The 26,004-nt window shown below is 35.1% G+C and overlaps 1 protein-coding gene across 2 annotated transcripts in view; it reads right to left on the reverse strand.

The window, feature by feature from the left end:
* The window catches only part of LOC144436426 (nipped-B-like protein), a 42,385-nt gene extending 16,816 nt beyond the window's left edge, over nucleotides 1–25,569 (reverse strand). Inside the window, exons 1-23 of one of the 2 annotated variants that reach the window (XM_078125224.1) lie at nucleotides 25,373–25,569; nucleotides 18,754–18,865; nucleotides 14,866–15,034; nucleotides 13,394–13,515; nucleotides 10,770–11,039; nucleotides 10,246–10,407; nucleotides 9,401–9,879; nucleotides 8,729–8,984; nucleotides 8,078–8,248; nucleotides 7,520–7,564; nucleotides 7,161–7,253; nucleotides 6,342–6,445; nucleotides 5,685–5,771; nucleotides 5,096–5,330; nucleotides 4,483–4,637; nucleotides 4,030–4,110; nucleotides 3,420–3,520; nucleotides 2,906–3,050; nucleotides 2,541–2,632; nucleotides 2,028–2,157; nucleotides 1,143–1,277; nucleotides 766–918; nucleotides 240–433 (exon numbers count right to left, since the gene is read on the reverse strand). In XM_078125224.1, the coding sequence (XP_077981350.1) occupies nucleotides 240–433; nucleotides 766–918; nucleotides 1,143–1,277; nucleotides 2,028–2,157; nucleotides 2,541–2,632; nucleotides 2,906–3,050; nucleotides 3,420–3,520; nucleotides 4,030–4,110; nucleotides 4,483–4,637; nucleotides 5,096–5,330; nucleotides 5,685–5,771; nucleotides 6,342–6,445; nucleotides 7,161–7,253; nucleotides 7,520–7,564; nucleotides 8,078–8,248; nucleotides 8,729–8,984; nucleotides 9,401–9,879; nucleotides 10,246–10,407; nucleotides 10,770–11,039; nucleotides 13,394–13,515; nucleotides 14,866–15,034; nucleotides 18,754–18,820 (3,446 nt within the window). In that variant the 5' untranslated portion in view covers nucleotides 18,821–18,865; nucleotides 25,373–25,569. Of the gene's footprint in view, nucleotides 1–239; nucleotides 434–765; nucleotides 919–1,133; nucleotides 1,278–2,027; nucleotides 2,158–2,540; nucleotides 2,633–2,905; nucleotides 3,051–3,419; nucleotides 3,521–4,029; nucleotides 4,111–4,482; nucleotides 4,638–5,095; nucleotides 5,331–5,684; nucleotides 5,772–6,341; nucleotides 6,452–7,160; nucleotides 7,254–7,519; nucleotides 7,580–8,077; nucleotides 8,249–8,728; nucleotides 8,985–9,400; nucleotides 9,880–10,245; nucleotides 10,408–10,769; nucleotides 11,040–13,393; nucleotides 13,516–14,865; nucleotides 15,035–18,753; nucleotides 18,866–25,372 lie in introns of those variants that run through there. The other variant, XM_078125225.1, reaches the window with a different exon arrangement.
* Nucleotides 25,570–26,004: the final 435 nt, after the last annotated feature.

Below are 26,004 nucleotides of genomic sequence, written 5' to 3' on the forward strand. Positions count from 1 at the left end.
AAGAATTTTACACCTTAAATTTGCTCTCCAAAGACAAGACTATCAAACAAGAAGTCATAACACACAATCTAGGATTGTTAAAATAATGGTTTACCAAATCTTCAATCCAGTGTGTGTGCATGTGTGTGATATCATGAAATGAACACAAAGAAACATCTACAGGATCCCAGTTAGTGTGTCTGATACCATAAAATGTAGGCACTAGCACATAAAATGATAGTAATGTGTAGTATACAAACCTTATTGATGCGAATGGTCCAATTGTGACCTTGATCATGGATACAAGGAACGATTTCCTTTTCTCAGATGACTGCAATACATCTGTTGTTGATGTTGCTGTTGTACTCTCGTTGTTTTCTTGTGCTTTTATTGACTTCTCAACCTCCGTTGTTGTATCACGAAACCACTGACCTATGTAAAACTGCCTTGCAAACTAAAAATGGAAAAGAGTATTCTTTTAACTCTTTGATTTATTTTTGAACGTTCCATGTTGAAATTGTTTGATCTGGTAGCAAACATGAGGGGAAACAGCAAACTTTCTGTTCGAATTGAAAATCTATCATAACTTTTCTGGAACCAATAGTAAAATTTTCATACACTGTTCTTGTTGAACGTCACATTTTTTTTAGAAGGGTTACTTTATCATTTTGATACCTATTTCAACAAATGTCACAGTTCAACCACAACACAAAAAATGCATGTTGTTGACAATATAGCTAACCCTAGCACTGTGAATGTCAACACTTAAATTGTACATAAACTCACCTTTAAAGCTGGCTCATTCTGCCCATGATAGGCTAGATAATCTAGCATTGCACGTTGTAAACAGGTGACTGCATCTACTTTTTTTTCGTTAACAGATGAAGACTCTGAATTAGAGTCCTCGTCGTCTGAAACTGGAGCACTTTTAGCATGTACCTATAAAAATATTGAAAATACATTAAAAGTCTTGCCAAACTACACCAGATTAATAAAACACCTATATTGATATTACGATGACATCCTCTGAAATAAATGGGTACTTTGATTTTACTATAACACACAGTATAATTTAATCAGAAATTGAGAAATAAATGTAACATTCACATAATTCTGAGCATATTATGTGGTAGGCAAAACAACCCTGCACTTACATCATCAACAATGGCATCTATTGTACTTTGGTCCAGCTGACTGCTAACTGCATCTCTTCGAAGTCTGCTGGCAACTTGTCCAAGATAGTCGAGCGATGACACCCTCAATGTCATATCATTGGAACGATTACTAAAGCCATGAACCTGAACAGATAATAAATATAAGTACTATAACCAAAAAAGATTTACAGATACAAAACTCTTTCAAAGCTTGACTAAAGATATGGGCAAACAAACAAAAACTTTTGAGATTTACAGATACACAAATAACCCCTCTGTAAGTTGGACTAAGTCATGGGTAAATAAAACACCAACGCCCTTTTTACTTTTGATTTCTCACTCGAATGTACACTGCCTCAGAATCAGTGTGCCCTCTAATGATAGCCAAATTTTGTTGTTGTGAGTCAAAATGAGAAAAACTGGGATTTTTTATGAGTCACCACATAGTAAGAGATAGGGGAACAGCAAATTTTGGTGCGTCACTCGAAATTGTGTGCGTCAGTGGTGCGTCAAATTGGCTTAGAGGGCACACTGCTCAGAATGTTGTCCAATATTTTCCCCAAAATTTTCTATTTGTTTTGATAGTGATCACAAATTTCATTTCATTTCAACTTCTTGCTACATTCCTTAAAATGCACATGCCTCATCTCATCATCTGACAAATTGTCATTTAATTTTCTCTTTTCTTTCAGGTTTTGTATTGACAAACAGATGTTGAGTACTTTCCTCTTCTCCTCGCTATTTGTTCAGTATTTACCAAGAAATCAAGTCACACAAAATTTCTGTGCAACATGTAAAGTTGAAGTCTAAGAAGAAGGACTCAAGGATAGTCTTCCTATTAGTTCATCATAGCTATGATCTGAGCCATTCCAGATTTCACAACTTAATACTCACCAGTAACCTTCCAAGCAAACTGAGTAGAACTTCTGCGGCAGGCCACTCTGGTTTGTTGACCGTTGACAGAAGATCTTGGACAAAGTTTTCAAATAGTGGACGGTAGTCTTCTTCATCTCTACTAGTACACCTTGGATTAACCAGTCGCAAGTAATCAGTGTTAGTAAACCTTTATGTGGATGTCATACTCTGAGAAAACCTACACATTTGATGTCAGGGTTATTTTTTAATTTGCTTAATTTTAAAAGTAGCTAGTTACACAAGTAAGTATTACTTTCATGTCATGTCAACTGTACCCACACTTGACGATTTGTGAGAATTGTGGCTTCAATTTAGTTTGAACTAAATTGTTTTCATTTCTTTTCTGGATATCTTTATCAAACATGTCATACGCTGATACTCATTTCACAGAATTACTAGTATGACACTGTATTTCATATTATCTTATAATGAAAATAAGTATCTTCAAAACCAAAACAATTAACTCTCAGATAAATTTGCAATTTGACTTACTTTTTAAGGAAGACAGAGAGGAAATTTTGAGCAACTCTCAAGGATGTCTCATATTGATTCAAAATCACAACATCTTTATCAACATCATCTCCCTGTGAAAGTAAAAAAGATGTATGTTACATCTAAGAATCAGTTACCCACATTCATTATAATCAATTTTCTAGAACACTAATGTAGCTCAGTTGCCCGCCATGACAATGTTAATGAAATGAAAAAATAAAAGTTGTCTACTAATCAGCTAAGAATCTTGAACTTATTTGAGTCTACAACACTTCAGTTCATAAAGATTACACATTTATAGGATCCCTTCTAGGATACAGAAATATGACAAAAAGAATGCACAATGTGTTATGAATGAAACCAACCTTATCTGCGATAGCTTCATCATCATCTTCATCATCCTCATCAGCTGTACGGTCTTCTCCATCCGTTGAAGGCAGTGTTACTATACATTGTATCAGCTGAAGAACTAAGGCTGTAACCATCTGTATATTGTCTTCTGAATTCAGCCTGTCATCAAAAAACACACAAAATATCATCAATAAGCAACATTCAAAGATTTTGCTTCCAATTGGTACTGATAATAAATCAATTTCCTAGCCCACTTTCACTTCGTCTTTCTGAAACCATACATCAAATTTTAGAGTTGGAAAAGAAGAACTCAACTGGATTCAGAAATCAAAATCACTTCATTTCTTTAATCTAGCTTGACATCTAAAATACCTTTATTTGTTAACAATATGCTCCTACGTACTGGTTACTATTTTGGTAGAAAAAAGAAACTTTTAATTCATTGCTTAATTTAGAACTTGTATTGTGGTTTCAAAATACTATGTAGTTACAGCAATACAAATTGTAATATGTTGTTTGTATAGTTACCTGAAGTTCCGGAGATTTTTCTTACTAGATGGTAATCTTGCTAAGGATGCTAATATATCCTCTAGGATAAGCTGCCTGTGCTTCTCATAATTAGAAAACACCTAAAATTGAGACCAAGAGTAAACGCCACAATACCAAGACTGGACTAAAACATACAAATTTCACTACAACATAAAACTGGTGTCCCCTAAGAATGTACACGACACCAAAGTAAAGCGTTTTCTGTATGTACCACGATCAATTATAACATCCATATCAAGTGTAAACATATAACTGTTTCATTTGCTAATTGTCTATATTATTAGAGAGACCACATGCTAGACTTGTAAATAAACCAATTGAAACAGTATACTTTTACACTTGATATGAATGCTATAAATGAGTGTAGCACATAGTGAAAGTGCTTTACTTCCCTGTTACATGTTGTTGTGTTTATTTTGTTTAGTATACTTATCTCACACAAAAGTATATGTTACATAAATACAAGTTACACACCAATATAATCACACATACATAGATATAATTCTCACATCATAATGGCAATGATACAACAAACAAAGTATCAGAGACATTTAACGATCAATAAAAACTACAGTAATAGAGTACTTACTCCTGTGATAAGTTTCATTGCACTGAGTTGTAATTCGCTGACATTTTCTACAAAGAATGGGGCCAGACCAATTGATGATAACTACATAACAAAACAATATGTATAATTAGATAAATCAATCACCACATAAAAAAATTTATGATACTGTGAATGCAAAATGCATTCCTAGTATTTTTCAAATGTCAAACATTGGCTGAAGTCACTGTTAAGAAATCTGTCTTTTTTGTGTTCATAGTGCAATATCCAAATTTGACAAGAAAACCCAACAAGTGGGTCTTGACATTATTACAATCTAGAATATTGTCATTTTGATATCCAACGCTTACATTTAAAAAATTTGACAGGTGTACTTACTTACAAGCACAAAGAGTATTGACAACATCATGATCCAGAATTCTTTCTCATTTTTGTATTTGTGGCTCAATCTCAAAATTTTACACAAAATGTACTTACGAGCAATACTGTTGTATCTGTGAGAGTCTGGATCTCCATGAGGTCAGCTAAATTTGAGACTATTTCACACAGTTTATTATACATTGCTATAATAGATTTCTCTTTGGTACCATGTGCTCTTGCTCGTTTCATTCTCATATTGCTCACAAAACCATCTGAAATAGAATCCATAAATACATAAACATTTGTGTATAAGAAACCTCTCTATTGACATACATGTACATAACTAGTAAATAATGACAAAGTGTAATCAGCACCACTGTCTCCTAGTATGTCATTTTATGAATCTGCATCATTCTTGTACTTCATACTGATATCAACATCAGTTTGGTTACTAAATACAAGGGGAGGGAGGAGAAGTATTATTAAGAGAAATGACAGGCAAACGCCCCAAATGAAGTTATTGCAACAGTGCAATACAAGGTGAACTAAATGAGTACTTTACATTATTTAATATGTAGATTTACCCTGTACACTGGGTGATATTGATTATTTGTTGTTTGTATTGGGTGGGGGTTGAAATCAGATGAGAAATAACGATTGAAAGGCCCCAAAGAAAGTTTTTAAAGTCACTGTTCATACAGTGTAATACAAAGTGAATTGGGTACTTTACCCTTGTTATGTGGATTCACTCTGTAGACTGGATCATATTCAGGGTAGATGGTATTCAGTAATTGGAATTTCACTAATACTCCAAGCCTTTCAATCACATCCTCTATATACACTTCTTTTGGCATGTTTGGTGACGTCATAATATACATGGCTGTAAGGCTAGCATCAATGGACCTTGTCACACGGTCCATTGTCAATTCTCGCCAAAGTTTCTGTCCCTGTTTATCTTCATCATCCTGGTACCAAAATTAAAAACAAGAATAAATATGAAGTTTTCATTTCAACTCTTTTTCTATCATCATGCCCAACTACATTTACCATTCTAACATCATGAGGCATACTAATATAATAACGTTTCCCAGTAATGTTGACTTATGTGTATGTATGTGCCATATCTATCGTATAAAAATCTCACCATTGGAATGGAGATTGCATCATGTTCTCGTCAGTCACCTGAAGCATTCAAGGGGAAAATTCTAACAGGTGCTGCTGTGTCATAATCCTTACCACAATTTACAGCTGTAATAACATAAGTTTTCATAAATTCTTATCACTTTAATAATTTGAATTATGCCTAAGTAATACTTTACCTGGTTCATAGTAGGCTGTAACTTGCACCCATCTCGGATATTTCTTTCCAATATATTTAGAAGTCGTACCAGTTTCTCAGAAGATATCTGGAAGATAGGCATTTCGAGTAAAATGTATGTAATATACTACAATTTCTCATCTCTGATACACACCATACAGCATTTTGTTATTTTTAAACTAGAAATGCTCATGCAATGAAACATCAAAAACATAGTACATATGACTAGTCACTTCCTCCATGGCACTTTACAAAACCTTTTACCAAGTCAGACATTCACAAACAAAGGCTTTTACGAAGTTAGACATTTCACAAACTAGGCATTACCATAGTCAGACACTTCACAAAGGCTTTTACCAAGTCAGATACTTCACAAACAAAGGCTTTTACCACATCAGACACATCACAAAGGCTTTTACCAAGTCAGATATGACAAATATATTGGTAAACCATTCATCTGGCAGTAGTACACACCACATCAGTGTTCTTAAAGAAATTTCTAAAACTTTAATTCTAAATAGAGTTCTGTTTTTGGCTTTTTGGATGATTTCTGGATCTTGTTTTTGGTCAAGCTCTATGATTTTCAGTGACTTTTCACTCCTATTTGGGCTTTTGATACCATGTTATTTCAGAGTGACTTCTCATTGTATTAACCCACCTTTGACATGACCTCCATTGATTTCAGTTTGGCAGCTTGACTACTGAGTTCCCCAAGCAGGGCTTTAGGGATCAACAAGTCTTGAGAACATTCTCCATCTCCTTCTTCGTCTGTAAAAACAATGAAGAAGTCAGGCTGTAGTTTAACACATTCACTTTGAATAACCCATATCTTACCATCCTATTTTGAAAACTTCAAAGAAAAGTTATTAACAAGCCTCCAAAGACATACTCCCAAACTTGTCTGTTTTATGGCAAAGTTATTCTGCAAATTTGAATCATCTCTCCAGATACAAAACTTCATAATTTATTGACCAATTTGCTATTTGACCTTAAATATGGAGATCAAAGGCAAAAGTCTCAGTATAAATCTGACCTTAGACATTTAAATGGAGTCTTTGTTTATTCATCTTCTTGAGTTAACATAAAAAGAAAACTTTTGGTCATTTCACCTTGAAAATGTTTGTCAAGGTCAAAGTCTCATTAGAATGTACATCATTGATAATGTGAGGGTTGACACTTGAATGGGGTACATATGTATAAAACTTTTGGCAAAATGTACTTGTTTATCACAAACATAGCTGCTATTTTGCTATTCAGGTCAAAGTCATGAAATTAAGTCACATGCATATGCCTCATATAGCAAAAATACACTTCTTCAATGGTTTGGTAAAATGTATTTCTATTGATTTCTTTGCAGTGATCTTTTAAACATATTTTTGATTCACCATTTTGTCTGGGTCACGATTGAAACGCCACTCCCAAAGTTAATATCTTGTATAAATGAATAACTTGATATAAAGATAAAGTAACACCTTACCTATTTCTACTGACACATCCATTTCCTCAGAGTTCTCAAACACTGTTTCCATAGCATGACAAAATCTTTTAAAAGTGGCACCTTCCATGAGTTCTGACAAATAAAAATAACATCAATCAATATCAAAGAATGATTTCAAAAGTATGATTTTTGTGATAAGTTTTCCAATAAATGACTTTCAAAAATTTGATTTGATTTCTTTTGAAATTGGCTCGCAGTCAGTCCCAATACATGCTGCTTCACAACAAATAGCAGTATGTTTGGAAGAACTTTGATGGGAACATAGCATCATTTTAAGATAAGATGGGAACACACAAATCAAGTTCTTGAATTGTAAAACAATTTGATAACATATTTACCTTCATCATCCAATACTCTCCTTCCACCTTTCCTGTTCTTCCTAGCTCTCTTCCTTGGAACTGGAAATCATAAAAAAATATTGATATTGCACTCTACGAATATGATCTTACCAAGATTAAAAGTAATATCATAATCATGCCACCTTGTATCAATCCATATTCAATACTATCTTTCCAGATCTGTTTTAATTTATTCTTATTGTATAGCAGACTTACATACATGGGAATGGCATACATGGAGGCACAGACCTTTATATAGGGAATGGTTAGCAAATAATCATTTTTGTGTACTGTAATTTTTAACTGACAGTTTGCAGTCAAAAGCTCTGTTTATCAATTATGTTGTTAAAATTTTAGTATTTTTGCAATTTTCATCATTTGTAATGTATATTTATTTGTTGATGACCTCATTTCCCTGTACATCTTATGCACATGAAAACATGAACCTCAATGAATAAATTGTGAACAAACGGTAAATTTTCAGTAGCTAGGGTTATAAATAGGTTTCTTGTGATTCACATAAGTTTAGACTGAAAACTGATTTACTTCACTACTTACATTCATCAGAAGAAGTTGTACCGATACTGTCAATACTTTCTAATTCAGCTGCAGAACTGCTTGTCACAGATCTTTGTCTCTTTCTACCTCTCCTTACAGGTGATGGTGGCGTTATTGGTTCATCAAGATCAAGGGGAGGTAAGTCTTCATCATAGTTTTTCCTTGGTCTCCCTATATGATGAAATGATTCAAATTGTATGTTGTCATGGTAGTTCAATGGAAGGAAATTGTAGAACAGTGGTCATTGTTGTTAATGACACAAATCAGGTGTAACTTAGGAGGTCTAGCCATAGTCCTAACTCCCTAGCTTTGATACAAATGTGCATCTGTGTACAATCTGTTCACTATTCTTGCCTTCTGATAAATAGTATTACTATAAGGTCAGACTTTTTCCAAGGTTAAGGTATCATTCTACCGCTACATGTTCTATGTTTCAAACAATTTAAGTATAACTGTTTAATGTGATCACATTCCACATCATTCTTCATTACTACACACTTTGCTTGACATATCATTCAATACATAATTTACATTTTCCTAATTATCCAAAACACAACATATCTACTGTAATACTATTCACCTGCATATATCTGGGAGTATGTCTTATATTCTCAACTACAATATGCATGACAATGAGATGACTCAACTAACCTCTTTGGCGTCTTTCTTCTTCCCTTGATTTGCTAAGTTTCAATGTAATTCTGTCGCCATCTGAGGCACTGACAATATCATAGCTGGGCATAGTTGCTTCTTTACCTGCTTTCCTCTTCTTTAATTTCAGTGATAATTTTTCTCTTCCTGGTGAATCATCACCCATGACACTGAGATCTAGACGTTCTAATCGTACTCTTGGCACTGGACCTTTCAGCTGAAAGGCTGATGCACTCTTCTGAGCAAGCTTTTTATCCTGGAAATAAAGACAAACGTGAGATCAATCAAAGCGCAAACAATACAAAGGGCTCAAAATTAATGGTAGTTCCATATACATAGACTTCCAATTCTTGTCATGGGGTTACCACTGTAATTTATTTGCAGTTGGTAGACCAGCAAAGTAGAAACTTTGAATTTGTGTCAATCACATTTGAGATATCATTCCCTTTATCTGTATGTCTGTGTATATATCAATGAATGCAGACGAATTTCTGGATATTTGAGGGAAAGCTATTATTGTTGTCGAAATCACTGCACAAGGTATAAATTAAAATGGAATGCCATGATATAGGCAACTGTTCCCTCTAAAAAAATAACTTTTGACACAATGCAAACTAATGAATCATGTGTCCCAACACAAACTAGTTCATGTTGTCAACTCTCAACACTTACAGCTTCAGTCAATGGTTTCAACAGAACTACTGGTCCACTCTTGACACTGGCACCACTTGATAATCTTCTCTTTGAAGACTGTTCTAATGAGGAATTACTTCCTGTATCATCTGTCCTTTTATTTTGTACATCATCATCAATAGGAATCAATACGTCATCATTGTCATCAGAGTGTTGTACTGTTTCCATGTTCTCCTCTACCTCACCAACACTATTTTCATGTGCAGCTTCAGGTTTCACTTTCTCCACTTCATTCTGAGCTTCGCCTTCTTTCACTTGTGACACCATAACTGGTACAATTTGGTCATCTTTCTTTGGTACTGGTGGTGGAGGTGGCGGTGGTAATGGCTGCTGTTCCTGGTTTTGCTGCAGTTGTTGTTGTTGCTGCTGCTGCGGTTGTTGGAACTGTTGGTGAAATTGCTGTTTTTGTCTCGGAAAAGGCTTGCCACTACTACCCGGTGATGTTGCTGTGGGAACCACTGAAAGAAAGAAATGGAATCAGTCACTATGACAATCACATAACCATTATTAAACACAAATCATAGATCTTGGATCTCAAGAGATTATTTTGTAAACAATTGTACAATGATGACATTTTGGGTAATTTCACTAGAGGAATATACCTCATATGGATGACAGTTTTCTTTTCTATAATTGAAGTGCCAAATACATCTAATCTGATTTTTCAGTTACGTCAATACCTTAAATACATATAGTAACAGACTAATCTTTATAGAATTAAAGAAAGGCCAGCTCTTTTTTACAAATGAAAATTCTACTGCTAAATTAGACAAGAAATTAAATGAGCTCTTTACACAAGAACAGAAGATATAGAAATTACATACCAGCAGCTCCTGGACTGTGTGGCAATGGTCTTGCTCTGGACTGAGGTGGTGACATGACACCAGGTGAAGCAGCTGGTACTGCTGGACTGGGAGCTGTTGCTGGTGAATATTGTGAACCTGGGTACCCATTTATTGAGGCTTGAGCTGCTGATGCTGGTGATCCTGTATAAAAAGTATACATTAGTAGAAGTACTCATTTTGATATGAATTTGTCAGTGTGCATGTGCTCTCCAGACTATTACCGGTATGAGATGATATCCTATCATGTACTTCACACTTTATATAAATATTAGTATCATGCATATGAAAAACAAATACTGTGAAAGATTTTTCAAGAGGTTGTTGTAGATTGGAGAGGAAATATGCTCAATTTCCCAGACACCTGTACACATTCAAGGCATTTAGTCACTTTCATACACTAAAAACAGTGGATAACAATAAATCATAGAACAAAATAAGTCAAGAAATATTCCACAAATATAATAATTTGAAGAATAATATCTGGGCATGAAATCCTTCCCTACCTTGTGTAACATTTTGTTGCTGTTGTGGTTGCTGGAACGGGTACTGTTGGAATTTATTTGGACTTTGTGGAAACCTCTGCGGACTGCTCTGGGGAAACTTGCTAGCAGGACTGCCTGGAGGAAACCTTGATGGGCTACCTTGAGGGAAGCCAGCTGAAGGACTACCTTGCATAGAAGTATGTCCCCTCTGATATGGAGAATGTTGTACCATTGCATCAGGTGACTGTTGGTAGTATGGCGACGGTTGCATTGGTTGCCTTGGTGACATCCCTATGGCAACAAAACAATCAAACTATATTTAGACAAGTGACACAACCCTAGGGAGAATGCATTGCTGATTAGTTTATCTCACATAATTAATATTAAGACGTACACAATGTATGAATGTCACTGTAATTACAAACACAACTAAATCATCAATCACCAATCACAGAATTTATAAAGCGCCAGTTTCCACTACAATGTTGTACAGTTAGAATGCGCTGGAGAACAGATATGTCTTTAGGTTCTTTTTGAAGGAGTTAGCCGTTGGCTTTTGTTATATTTCCAGTGGCAGTGCATTCCATAGATGGGGTGCAGCACGTGAGAATGCATGTCCGTCCTATGACAACAGTTTGTACTTGGGTTCGTGCAATAAACATTTGGCAGTTGGCTTCAAGTGAATTAGGTCAGATATGTAGGTTGGCAATAGTCCATTCAGAGATTTGTAGGTGATCAATAACAGATTATATTTGATTCCATCCTGCACTGGTAGCCAGTGGAGCTCTTTAACCCTTTCACCACCAATTCCCGCTATTGCGGGAACGCTCTAGGGCGCCCACCAATTCCCGCTATTGCGGGAACGCCAAAATTCATTCACCTACCTCGCCGTTATGCCGTTTAACGGCAGCTATTGCTGCAAAAATTGCTGCCATAACTAGTTCCACACATGCGTATTAGCCTTGTTTATCTACACAGCCATTTTGAAAGCATGACAGTGAACGGTATCTCGAGTACGATCCAAATGACGAGCGATCGTAATTTTTTGTGCGTTTTTCGCTCACGAAATCGAATTTCAACATGGCGGAAGTAATTAACGGCTCTCATAACATGGCCTACGATATAAATTATGTCACTATCTTTGGATATTTCGACAGAATTTGACTTGAAATACATCGTTGAATACAAGTTTTTAGCTATGGGAACACATTGTACTTGTATGTAAGCATCAAATTCCCGCTAAGGCCGTGTGAGCTGCCGACGGCAGTTTACGGTTGAATTTTTGAATGTCGTTCAAATTTACGCAATCTTGTGACCGTGCCGACGCCCATGCTAACGTTCTGGGGGTAATTTTGGGCTATATAGTGGATTATTTTGGTTTTATTTCTTTTTGTTACGCCTCAATAATGACTTGTATTTGTATTAGCTCAGTGTGTAGAGGTCAGTGGAGGGAAACTTACTCGTGATATGGGCGATTTTCCGATCGGATTTTTTACGCGAGTTTTTCAATGTAAAATTCAAATTTCAACATCGCTGAGGCAAAATCTGTCTCCCCTAACATCGTTTGCAATGTAAATAAAGGTGCTGTTCGTAGAAATTTCCACTCAATTTTGACTATGAATACGATGTTTTATACAAGGAGATGGCTGCGTGAACTCGATGCAGTATATGGAAGGATCAGATTATCGCAACGTAACTTCAAAGTCCCGACTGCAGATTTGCTTTTGTGGGTAAACATGTCGGCGAAAAGCGTCACGATGGCGTCCCGATTCGGACTCGTAAACTACCAACTTGGGGGCATTTTTTACTGATTTTGAGGATAAATTTGGTGATAATTTTTTGTTGTTCTGTCAAATAATGATATATAATTACACAAACTGATTTTTCAGAAGGTATTGGGGCGACGACTTCAGATATTTTTGTCCCTTTGATTGCCGGTGTGGGGCTGACTATTGCGTCGTAATTGGATTAGTGAGCCGTTAATTATTTTCGTTCAAATTTATTACGACTAATAATAACATTTTCTGACAAATTTTCGCCGATTTTGACCATTTAACCAGTATACAGAAGTTTTGTAGGAACATAAATGTTGGTAATTTGAATTTTGTTTGTAATATAAATATTTTGTTTATTTGTGATATGTCAATAAATAAACAACCTATGCTTGTTTTATTAATATTTTATTACATTAATCCATATTTCGGTTATGTGTGTGATATTTGAATTTATGTATTTGCTACTATGATGTAGACAATTTATTTTCCATTCAAATGATACCTTATTTTTAAAAAATAAGCAACTCTAAATATTTTTATATCAGTTTGATTATACCACACTCACTCTCACATTATGTTAGTGAGGGGGCTGGTGGACAACACACAATCCCATGAGGCCATTGGTGGTGAAAGGGTTAAGGATTGGTGTTATGTGATCATATTTTTTGGCCAGCATGATGATCCTTGCTGCAGTGTTTTATGCGTGTTGTAGTGGTTGCAAATGTACATTAAGTAGGCCATAACACAATGCATTATAAATAAATAAATAAATAGATAAATAAATAAATAAAAATAAATAAATAAATAAATAAATAAATAAATAAATAAATAAATAAATACAAACACTACTTTTGCTTTTCCAATACTTACCTCCCATTCTATTTAGTTGACCTTTCTGTTTGAAGACATTGGGGTTTTGAGCAAGTATAGCCTGCAGTAAAGCAGGTACATCACCTTCTATGTCATCTCCAATTGATTTATCCTTCAATTCACTGAAAATACAAAACATTGAACTTGCTAAACTCAATGTATGAAAATCTATATCAGAAATATTATTTCATTTGTGGATCATGAAAATCCTCTTCTCTTCTAAAACTTGTGTAAAGAAAGGCATGCAAACACAAACAGACAAACAAACAAACAAACATAGACAAAGCCATACTTTTGTTCGGAGATGTTTCATACATCGAGGCACTACATACACATACACACAGAACACAGAGAACCACTGTCATTAGAGGTTTCATATACTGAGGCACCACACACACACACATCCACACTTTCATTCTAAGATGTTTCATATGTCAAGAAGCTACACACACAAAACAATATTTTCATTCTGAGATGTTTCGTATGTTGAGGCACTACATACATAAAACCACACTCATTCAGAGATGTTTTATATGTCAAGAAGCTACACACATAAAACCACACTCATTCAGAGATGTTTTATATGTCAAGAAGCTACACACATAAAACCACACGCATTCAGAGATGTTTTATATGTTGAGGTACCACATAATCATACAAAACCATAATTTCATTCTGAGATGTTTCATGTCAAGAAACTACACACACAAAACCATAATTTCAATCTGTGATGTGATGTTTCATGTCAAGAAACTACACATACAAAACCATAATTTCAATCTGTGATGTTTCATGTCAAGAAACCACACATACAAAACCACAATTTCATTCTGAGATGTTTCATGTCAAGAAACTACACATACAAAACCATAATTTCAATCTGTGATGTTTCATGTCAAGAAACTACACATACAAAACCATAATTTCAATCTGTGATGTGATGTTTCATGTCAAGAAACTACACATACAAAACCATAATTTCAATCTGTGATGTTTCATGTCAAGAAACCACACATACAAAACCACAATTTCATTCTGAGATGTTTCATGTCAAGAAACTACACACACAAAACCATAATTTCAATCTGTGATGTGATGTTTCATGTCAAGAAACCACACATACAAAACCATAATTTCAATCTGTGATGTTTCATGTCAAGAAACCACACATACAAAACCACAATTTCATTCTGAGATGTTTCATGTCAAGAAACTACACACACAAAACCATAATTTCATTCTGAGATGTTGCATAAGATCAGGTACTATATGTTGTCAATGAAATGTAAAAATGATTGACAATTATTATTAGACCTATGTAAAATAGCTGATTCAGAGTAACATTCAATTGCAACCTATATATTTTAACGCAGAACATTTAACATCTTGAATGAAGCTAAACATGAAAGACAATCACAAGAATGAGATTTCCTGAAATCCACCTTGGTTTTGAAAACTGTATTGTCACTTACATATGGTCAGTGGAAGTTTGACTCAATGCATGAAGTAGTTGTGGCATCAAATTCTCATCTGGAGTTGACAGAAGTCTTCTTGCTTCATCAGCAGCTTGTGTATTAAATAGTAAACTCTTATTGCCTAGTGTTGCAGGCAATGGTGATGGCAGTGGTAACTCAGGAAGTACTGCAGAAAATACGAGATAGCACCCATAAGATTAAATTAGCCTCAACATTCCAATAAATAACATTTAACAATGAACCGCATATAAACTGAATGCCTCACAAAGAAGTAATGAATAGTTGGCTCGAAGACAATCTAAAAGCATCATGTTTAACTGAATTGGTTCATTCACTATGAAAGCATACAACTGCTGTGGGCAGCCTTTCAATTTTTTTCGACACTTGTTAGAAATTCATTTCACTGATTATGCAACTTGATCATTAATTTCAAATATTACAAATCAACTTTGCTATTTCCAATGTTTCAATCAATTAAGTGTAGAGAGTTTGACAGGTTTCACATTATAACTGATGAAATGGTTTGAAATATCCTGTAAGTAGTCACTGCATAAATCCATGTTACTTATACTAATTCAATATAATACATATACATATATAGAGTGTATGTGTGTGTGTGTGTGTGTGTGTGTGTGTGTATGTGTGTGTGTGTGTGTGTGTGTGTGTGTGTGTGTGTGTGTGTGTGTAATCGACTCAAAAGCAACAACCTACAAAGATATTAAAATTTCTACTCACAGTCAAAACAATTTTTGGACTCACGTGAATCCCAATTTTTTTGATTGGGGGAGTTAAAATTTTCATTACTAAGTATGAAACCACAGTCCATGAACATTCATTTCATATAAATATGTCAGTTAGAAGTGTATTATAATGTTATCAATGAGGCCAACATATTACATATTATTGAGATAAGATAAGATCAACCATGAAAGACATATTGCCTAATTGCTATATTTCATTGATATGCAAATTGGCTTAATCCGCAAACTAGGATGTGCCCAAGAATTATTCAAACCCCACTGCCTCACAATGGATGGTAAGGCATACAGAATTTATGGTGTATTCTGCTGTATTTTGCTCTTGATACAGCAACAAACACACAGCAGAAGACACCATATCACGTGGGAAAATAACGTCAGTATGCCCTACCATCCATTGTGGCGTTCTGTTATTATCACGTGTACACCAAAATGTACCAATAACTCAGAGAAGGACAATCTCATTGCGTAATGATTTAGGTCACCCAGAATCAGCTGGTATACTTCAAAACTGATGGTCAAGAAAAATAGTAACATACTTTTTAAAGAAACAAAAAAATGTTTAAAAAGTATAACTAAGCAACGAAAAAATGTAACGACTAAAGAGAGAGAGAGAAGCATATGTGCTTAAAACAAAGGAATTTATTTTCATCAGGATTGGTTTTACATTAGGAACTATTTTCTCTCATTTGCATAATCAGCAGTGAAATACTAGTTTTATTTGTAACTGTACATCAATGTGCACAGTGGTACATACGTAATAATAATAGCCATTGTCCCAAAGAAAGTGTAAAAAATTTCATTTGGATTAAACCAAATACTAGTTGAGAAAAACTGATGACACAGACAGATAGACATTACCATTTCATAACCTCTCCTCGTCACAAGGACAGGGTGAATATCTTCCCAATGCTATTTACCTCAAGCATCTATGCAAATTGTAAAACAATAAATATACCTCTCCTGAATAGCCTTGTCGCAAGGACAGGGTGAATATCCTCCCAATGCTATTTACCTCAAGTTTCTATGCAAATTGTAAAACAATAATTATATTATATCATGCTACTATGCGCCATTCTGATTGGATAATAACTGTGGTAAAATCCCATTTTACCACGGCTGGCAGTGGTAAAATGGGCCCCTAAACTAGCATATGAATAGTACTCACAAAAATGAAGCTAGTGTTCGTTCTTATACCAATAAGTTAACACTTCCTCAGAGCATGGATGTATTACTAATACATCCATGCTCAGAGTAAAGGTATGTCAGGTATCCTGTACAATAGTTTGGGTTACAGTAGTCCAAATAATTCCACTGATGACCTTGCGATCGAAAGTAACGATCGATCAGTGGCTTCAACATCACTGGCCATGGCTGATAAGGTACAAGTTCTCCCATGCAACGAGCCGTCGGCGTCCTGCTCTCGTTGAATCAAGCAACACCAATTTAACTTTTAACCATCAGTCAAGGGCGTCAGGATTATTTCAAAACTGTACATTTTCAGGTTCAGTCAATGTTCAATTTGTTAACCATTAAATTAAAGTAGACTGTGTAACGTCGCGTCTCTGATTTACTGTCTCGAGCTTTCTCCGATTCCACTGATTCAACGCCGCGCCGAGACATCTATTTAGCAGTGTACAAGATTGTATTGTTCTTATGTAAATATCGAAACAAAATTGTTACTTTCTTTGACCCCTTGCCCCGTTTTCTTCGTTGCTAGTTTTCAACGCGTTTTCGTTATGCATTATATGATGTAAATAAAGTAATTTATCAATGTAATGCAATGTAGTGTATGGTTTGTGTTCATGCAGTGTGTGTGTTTGGGCATGGATGTATTAGTGAGATGGTTTGGGCGACATGAACGTATCCACTCATCAAAATATGCTCGTTCCCGACGATCTATTACCGACGATCTTTTTCTGTACGTGCAAATTCGCCTTTTCAGGCATATAAATAACCACAGAATCACATTTAGAAGAAATAGACACATATTTTGATATAATATAATAGCAATAACCCCCTCCGAAGGCGGGTATACACTCGAATTTGGTACAATTCGCTCCATATAGCACTCGCCATTCGGCTCGTGCTATATGTCGCGAATTGTACCAAAATCTCATGTATACCCGCCTTCGGCGGGGGTTATTGCTTAAATATACCTCTCCTGAATGGCCTAGTCATGAGGACGGTGAATATCTCCCCAATACTATTTACCTCAAGCTTCTACGCAAATTGTAAAACAATAAATATACCTCTCCTGAATGGCCTAGTCGCGAGCACAGGGTGAACATCTCCCCAATGCTATTAACCTCAAGCTTCTACGAATGTAAATTGTAAAACAATAAATACACAGTAGGATATTGAACACATATTGCCTGGCCCTGAGGCCGAGGGAAATAGCATGTGATTCTGGTAACTCAAGTCACGAGGGGGTAATGAACGGGTGCTATAGCCCGAATATAGGCCAGGCAATATGTGTTTTGTAATATACCTCATGCTGTGAACTCGCGGTGGCAGACGACATCATCAGAAGCTGCCATTTTGACCTGCTGTGAACTCGCGGTGGTCAAGTGACCATGTAATAGTTGATGGAACTATTCCCCTAGGGAAATAGTCATTCTATTTTCCTATCATGTGACTGATTCTAGCGAATCACTAGGTATATTATAAATCTAAATATTATATACTCTACAATTCATTAATATTATTATGATCATATGTACTCCTCCATGTAATTATTAACATGTTATCCTCTTTTATGAAACTATTCCCTATATGAATTATTTACATTATTTACAATTGTGTATGAATTATTCATTTGTTTGGTATACATACACAGTGGATACCATATAGTAGGCAAATTTGAGAGAAATCTTTCAAGCATACCACATAGAATCAATCATTTTGGACTGCATTTATTGCAAAATACTACCTAAAAAAACACATTTGTCATGATCTGACTAAGCAACAACTATTACATACATGTAGTTCACGGTTGACAGAATGAAACAATTCTGAAAGTGCAATCAGTTTGCATCCTCCATTCCCATCCCTACCACCCACACACCCATCCATTTACCCAAACACACACTTTCCCCTTATTATGAGTATTAACTACTATACTTACAGTCGGTCAGACTGGAAAGGCCAGCAAGAGTTGTTATTGGAACACTTGGTATTTCACCATTCATCATGAAGATTATTTTCCTGGATAACAGATATCATAGAACACCTGAAATCTACAGATAAAACAAAAAAAAAAAGAAAAATTAATATACATGCATTCACTCATACTGATTGTGTTTTTATAAACACATTTACAATGTAATATGACTGAATCACCCACTGTAGTACACCCTTGGTGGTGCTGTTGAGATTGTGATGAAAATTTCGGTTTGGACTGAGTACAAATTTCATCAGTAACTATAGATCCAGAGTCCACTAACATTCATTCTCGCATATTTAATGTATCTATATCTACTTGTGCTATCATTTACAAAATTTTGAAATACAGTAGTATTAAATTACAATTGATGAGACTTCTAACAAGCAAAACCACCTTTTAAGTTACACAAGGAAATAACCACATTCTATAAATAATATGATGTATGTATTCTCTCTATGAAGACAGGAACATAACACAATTTCAGGAAAATCTTGAACATAAGGATATTCATTATGTATCAACTGCCTTTGTGTTTTACACAAAGGCTAGGTCACCAGGCCTTTTATGATTCTCCTTTTGTGTCATTCAATGGTAAAGAGGTCAAAGGTGACACCATGACTGTGTTTATTCCTCTTTCAATGAGAATTGTGTTACATATAAATTACACAGTATTTTGTAATTTATAAACAAACCATAATATCAACACTGCTTTCTAATGAGTGACAAACTAGTCATGAGTACCACTGAAATATTTTTAATCTTACATTTCAAGGATGAAATGTTCTATACTCAAAATAAAATTGTGCATTTTGACACAATATCACCATTTTACTTGGCAGGTAATTGATCAAATTATTATAAAACTAACAAAAAATAATAGTGTAAACAAATTTATTTTGGCATATGAAAATTTGGTGAAAGAGCAATTTAGAACATATCAGGAGGCACACTTCAATTTGGTGGAGAGTGCATTGGGAAAGTTGATACTGAGTATATCTTATCCGTTCAGCCTGTTGTCTTCAGAGTAACTGTTGTTCAATGTTGACATGTTCACAAAAGCTAAATATAGAAATATAACTCCTTTTAAACTTTGTTAGGCTAGCAGGACTTATTTCTGTGGAAAAAGTCGTTGCATGTATTCAGCTAAAATAAATACAGATCCCAGAGCCAAACACTACTATGTGATTTATTACTTTGCATTTTTCAATTAAATGATCTAACCCAAACAAAACATGGTGTTTTGATATGATGTAAACTAGCATGCATTGCACAGTTAATGTTTTGATGAATTTAACTGTTTTAGTATACATATGATCTTTACACCCAACTTCCCGATAATTGTGAAGATTATTGAAAATAGATTAGTCATTTACAAATTTGGCAAGCTATCTACACTTATTTAATTAGCACTTCAGACACTATGTCATATGAGATCACAATAAAATATTGTGATTCAATAACATGTTTGATATGGTTCTGGAATTCCACGAGCATTCAATTTTATAATTGTGAGTAAACTGCATGCAGGAAACTACACTCTTAATTATCTGGTTCAAAGATGGTCGTTCCCATGGTGATAAATTATACGCACTGGGACCATATGAAAAGCTGCACATTATTATAATCTGATATCATTGTCATGACAAAATACAACAATCCAAATTACAGTACTGTACATCATTTCTACATTCTGGAAATCCTGAATAGATTATTTGCTTGGATTAACAAAAACCATGATGTTAGATGGAACATCAAAACCACATACATTTGACATTGATATGACACCACTTATTGACTCTACTGTCTGAATTCTAAGTGGTTTTACTTTCAGAGATCAGTAGAGGTATAAAATAAGGATTTAATTGTGCAATCATATGCGAGGGAAATCCACCAGATATCTATGCAAGCTGATTGTTGTTCTCGGTCAATCAAATATAATCAAAATTTGAGCAAAGCCATTACTGTTTTCAGCAAATTATTTTATGAATAGTTAAGAATTCCATAGGATCCAAAGACATAAATTTACATCATATGTGAGACTATTTTCTTAATCAGTAAAAATTTGTGGGACAACCTTCTTGCAACATAGAAATTAAAAAACAGGATATCACCTATATTTTCTCCAATATTGATCAATTGGCAAATTTTAGATGTGTTCATCAAGCAAACTGTTGTTATAGATCTAGGGTATTGCTGTGATCTTGACAGATCTAGGGTATTGTTTTAACTTTGAAAGGTTAAAGGTGAAGTTCAGCAACAAATTCCATTAATAGTAATGATGGAATTAACAGATTGAAACTGTCCCTAGCAATACAGTTTTAAACTGAAACTCCCTTGATTGATGTAAAAATCAAAATATTTAACTCCTACAATGTTCCAATTTTATACCTAGACATATGTTTTCTAATTTTTTTTTTAATTGCATTCACAACATCAAAATGTGACAAGGATCTCAACTAGACTCTAGAGGGTGTCAGTAACCTCATAATGCTGATAACTGCCTGTCCATAGTTACCTACAATCACTCAGACCTCATCGTCACAAACCACAGCCTGCTTTACGACAACGTTCTTAATGAGCCTCCCACAAATAATAGAAATAGAAAATAATAGAAATAACAACTCTGGCTTGCGAGAATGTCAGACCTTTGCTGGTTCATAAAGCAAGTTATAGGAATGTGTTACACATTCAGGTGCAGTCTGTTGGGTCAGTAAGCAAATACTAATGTAAACAGATATCACAGGAACAGATGTATTAGAGAAACCCTACTGACTGGATTGGGGTGGTAAAACCATACCAGTTACATTTACCAGTGTAAATTGCACAGGAAGACTCAATTACACTCATTGCAACTGCTTTGGTTTTCTATTTGGTATTTCAATAAGCCACACTGAACAAAGTACTTTGAGCATAGATTGGTAATCAATCTGATACAGAATTGTGACACATGACAAGAGCTAAAGGTCAACAACATGTGTTCCAAAAAATAAAATATAATACCAAATTCTCTATACCGATACGCACATAAATATCAGGAGCTTTATATTCCTCAATAATCATACAATATGGTGATTAAATATAGCCTTCTCAAACATGACTGGCTTTTGTGGTCATATATAGTGAAGGTTGCAGGTTGCCTTTCTGAAATATTCAATTGCAATTAACGATCAGTGAGACAAAAAGAGGAACAGACCAACAGACCAGAGTCACCAGACCGCAGGTAATTGGAAAGGCTTCAAAGCAGGATTATTGTACCCGACACCATTTCATCTTTTACAATCTCTACAGCTGTCTAAGCAGTTGCAATATTTGACAATTTTTAATATGATTATAAATACACATATGTGTCTAACCTCTTTTACATTATGACAAAACATAATGCACTGTTCAGCACCTATACATTGCAATATCCATGTTTTTCAACATTATATATTTATATGACGTGTCACTTCTATCTATCACCATGGCGATCTCATGACATCTGTCAAAGACACACATTAATGAAGTCATTCGATTTGTAAAGAATTAACTACCCCTATGTGAAGAGTACCAATGTCAGTTACCCAGCTTCTGTGTTGATGACAAAAGAGACAACACAATCCAACATCACTATAACATGTCACTGGGATATAATTTCATTTTTTGGAGATTAATGTAACATATAGCCAATTCCATGTTTTGGAGATTGAACTTGTACACAAAACACTACACGATGGGCAATAAAGGATTAAGACAGTAAGAGTGTATGAATACAGTTTCTTGTGACATGAATTAACACACCTCCTTCCAAACTTCAGAACATTGGTGTCTGTGTCTAGTTGCAGTACACAAAATGTAGCAAGAAAATGCAATCCTGCTATCTTAAATTCCAGTGTAGAATGTGCAGTTTCCTACTGGTTTCTGCATGGTTGTATCAAACAAGAGCCAGTGAACACTGTACTAACATGGACTTCTATCTTTGAGTTTTTTTTATAAGTACATCAGCCAATTTCCAGCAAATAATTGAACAATATTTGAATGACAATAGTCAGAGAAAACGTACATTCTGTATTCTGTTCTTTTTGAATACATCAATCTGAAGTGAAAGGTCACCTGAGCTAGCCACTACATGATACTTTAGAACTACATCAACCTGCCTACATGTACTTGTAAAATCCTTACTTCAATGGGGGCAGTTCAGCTCATTGTAAATGAATGATTGCCACCAATGCATCATGCTTTACAGTATCATTTGATTACATCAGAGCAACCATGGCATGGCTTCTAACAGTTAATTTGCAAACTGTCAAACACTTGGCTTTGATCACAAACCTTATGAGCTAAACTGATATCTCTCTCATAGAAGCCTTTTGAAAAATACATGTCCCAAAATAACATGATGGTACACCAAACATAGAAAAGGTAGAATGGTCATTGTGAGCAACTGAATTAAGTTACATATTGGGGATTGAACTTGTAAATTCACAATACACTATTTACAAAATCTAATATTGTAAATAGTATGTGAACAATCTCGATATCTTCCAACTCTCCATGACTGCTGTAATGTGCAATGCAATCTTAGCATACACGTTATCTAGTAAACAAGTTCAGACATTTCTTTTGTTTTTAAATCTTGCAATATATGTCTTGCTCAAGATCTGTGAAAACACTTTGTTTTGTTTGTCTTCATGAATAAAACACAAGGCAGCAGGAGGAATAAATTGTACTCTCTATTTACGTACTACAATCTCTCAGAAACCTACAATACCTCAACAATCAATACATCTTTCAAACTCTTGACAAATCAAAATGATACACTCTAAATGAAATATTAATATCCCTGATAAACAGCCCGATGCCATTGTATTTTGTTTTATCTCAAATTGTGTGATCTGTCAGGCTCTATATAAACATTTCCTATAGTCTGTGAAGGAAAGACTAGGAAGCCAACAGATAACATATTTAAATGCAACTCTCAAGATTCAAGGACTGGAAAAGGTGAAGGTTGAATGAAAGTATCTGGATAACTTTCATGAGACACTGAGGAGGACTGGTCAAGAAATGACTCTTGGTTGATTTACAAGCATTTGGACCATAGACTCTGGAGTTCATTCTAAGGGTCTATTGGCTAGACACATTCATCAAATGCTTGAAAAGAGCCTTGAAAATTGAATAGTGCTTACCATGGTAAGGTGAAAGACAATGGGACTGTGTAAACAATCTATTACAAACTAGGGCAATGAACTAGTAAACCCAGACTGACATTTAACACCTACTTTACACCTGAATACCCTGTAAATACACCTAAAAGCATGTAATAATGAATGTCACCTGTTTTGAAAGTGCATAGTTTAATTAAAATACGAAAATGTGACCTTAGCATAATATGGCAGTGAGCAAGCCATTCTTAACAGTTGAGCTAGACAAAACAGTTTGAGAGAACAGGGGTGATTCAGGTTTTTGATCTGCCCTGTTTGACATCACACAGGTGAAGATTTGCATGTCTTAATGTGATAATTCCAAAAAAAGGAAGTACACCTCTTATGTTTTACAGTATGTGCAGAATCACATTTCCAGTAGTTTTCTTCGAACTGCTTTGCTTACAAAAAACCAAGGGGTGTGGTCAACAGACTTTTAACACCAGGAGTAAATGCCAGAGTTTAGTAAGGCTTCTAAAAGAACAGATAACCTCCAAGTATTATGTGAGAGTAAATTATATTCATTTGTATTCACAAACAACTTGTGGTAGAGTATTAGTATAGTAGAAGATATTATAAATGTGGGTTTGTTTATAAAATTTATTAAATAATAAACCAATCTGTTAAATGGCTTTTAAATTTACGTACATCTAACTCAGGACCACGGAGGAACAGGCCTCTGCAAAGTACCTAACCCTATCTCCTCACAAAAGGTCACACACGGTGCATTTATGACAACTCTGTACACATATTACAGTAAAATAGGTCAATCCACAAATGTACGATGCGGAAATCCAGACGCAGCCATGTCAAAACACTTCCAGGCGATGTGCAATGAAGGAAACCAAGCAGAATCCAGTTGAGGAATATATAATACCTGTTCAAACGTGTACCATTCACCGGAACTCGGATAACATCAATCAAAACAAAAGCTGTATGCACAATAACAATTACCCAAAACAACGAGTCGCCCTTGCATTCGTATGCCAGTGCCAGCCATAGCTAACCCCAAATAAACTTGCACTGGAAAAGCTGGCTTCGTGTGCGATCTATACAAAAGCAAAATGCAATCGGTGTACAGATGTGATCACACGTTATTTGCAATGATGTTACCCCTGTTTCGAAAAGAAATTTGGGTTGTGATTTGGCGGGAAATCTGCCGCAGTTTAAATATCGCTCAATACATATCCTCCATTGACATAGTGTAGTCTAATACCTTGTCCTTCTGGGTCGTTTTCGGTGAATCCATCTTTTGAAAATCTGACGCTTAACACCATACAGACAGTTGTTTATTCATATATTGGTACACATGGCGGAACATTCTACCTTCAATTGTAAAATTATGGCGCCTTACCAGACTGAATGAGTAATTTCTGTTCATATTCCGTCATTACACTTACCTACGGCTGAGCTCTGAACCCACTACAGATTTCACCAAAGATGGACCATCACAGCGAAATGGCGCCTTCTTTATCGGTCCCAAACGAACGTTCGAACACACTGGAACCCGACAGATGGTAATTTTTTCTCAAATATTAGGAAACTCCGACAAAAATATCTTATCCCCACATGTTGGAACAACAATAACCGCGCCAAAAATTACGAGGTCATTTCACTCTTTTGACCCTGACCGTCATTGCAAATCAATGCGCCGTAGACGCCTCAAATAATCTTGCTTATTCCACTAGTTTTTTCGATGATTTTGGACCAAATATCTAAGATAAGCATTGTTCAATAGGATCGACGTATCGTTGCCGGAACTGCACTGTTTAAATCTAAAAACAACACTTAGATTTATTTTCTTTCAGCGAAACGATACAAGATGGCCGCCTTCTGTAAACCCCGAATTTTTTTCATCATAAGCGAACTTTATTCATCATTTATGGAAGCGCGCCCTCAAACAAATGCCCTAAATCGTCACCTCACATTCGTTTTGTTTTCGTATTAATAATAATGTCTGAGACGTTTGTTTGGTGGGCTGAGATAATATAAAGCTTGTTTTTATATTGTTTGAAGACGCAAACTGTAAATA

This window comes from Glandiceps talaboti, chromosome 6 (assembly GCF_964340395.1).
Source record: "Glandiceps talaboti chromosome 6, keGlaTala1.1, whole genome shotgun sequence".
Taxonomy (NCBI): Eukaryota; Metazoa; Hemichordata; class Enteropneusta; family Spengelidae; genus Glandiceps; species Glandiceps talaboti.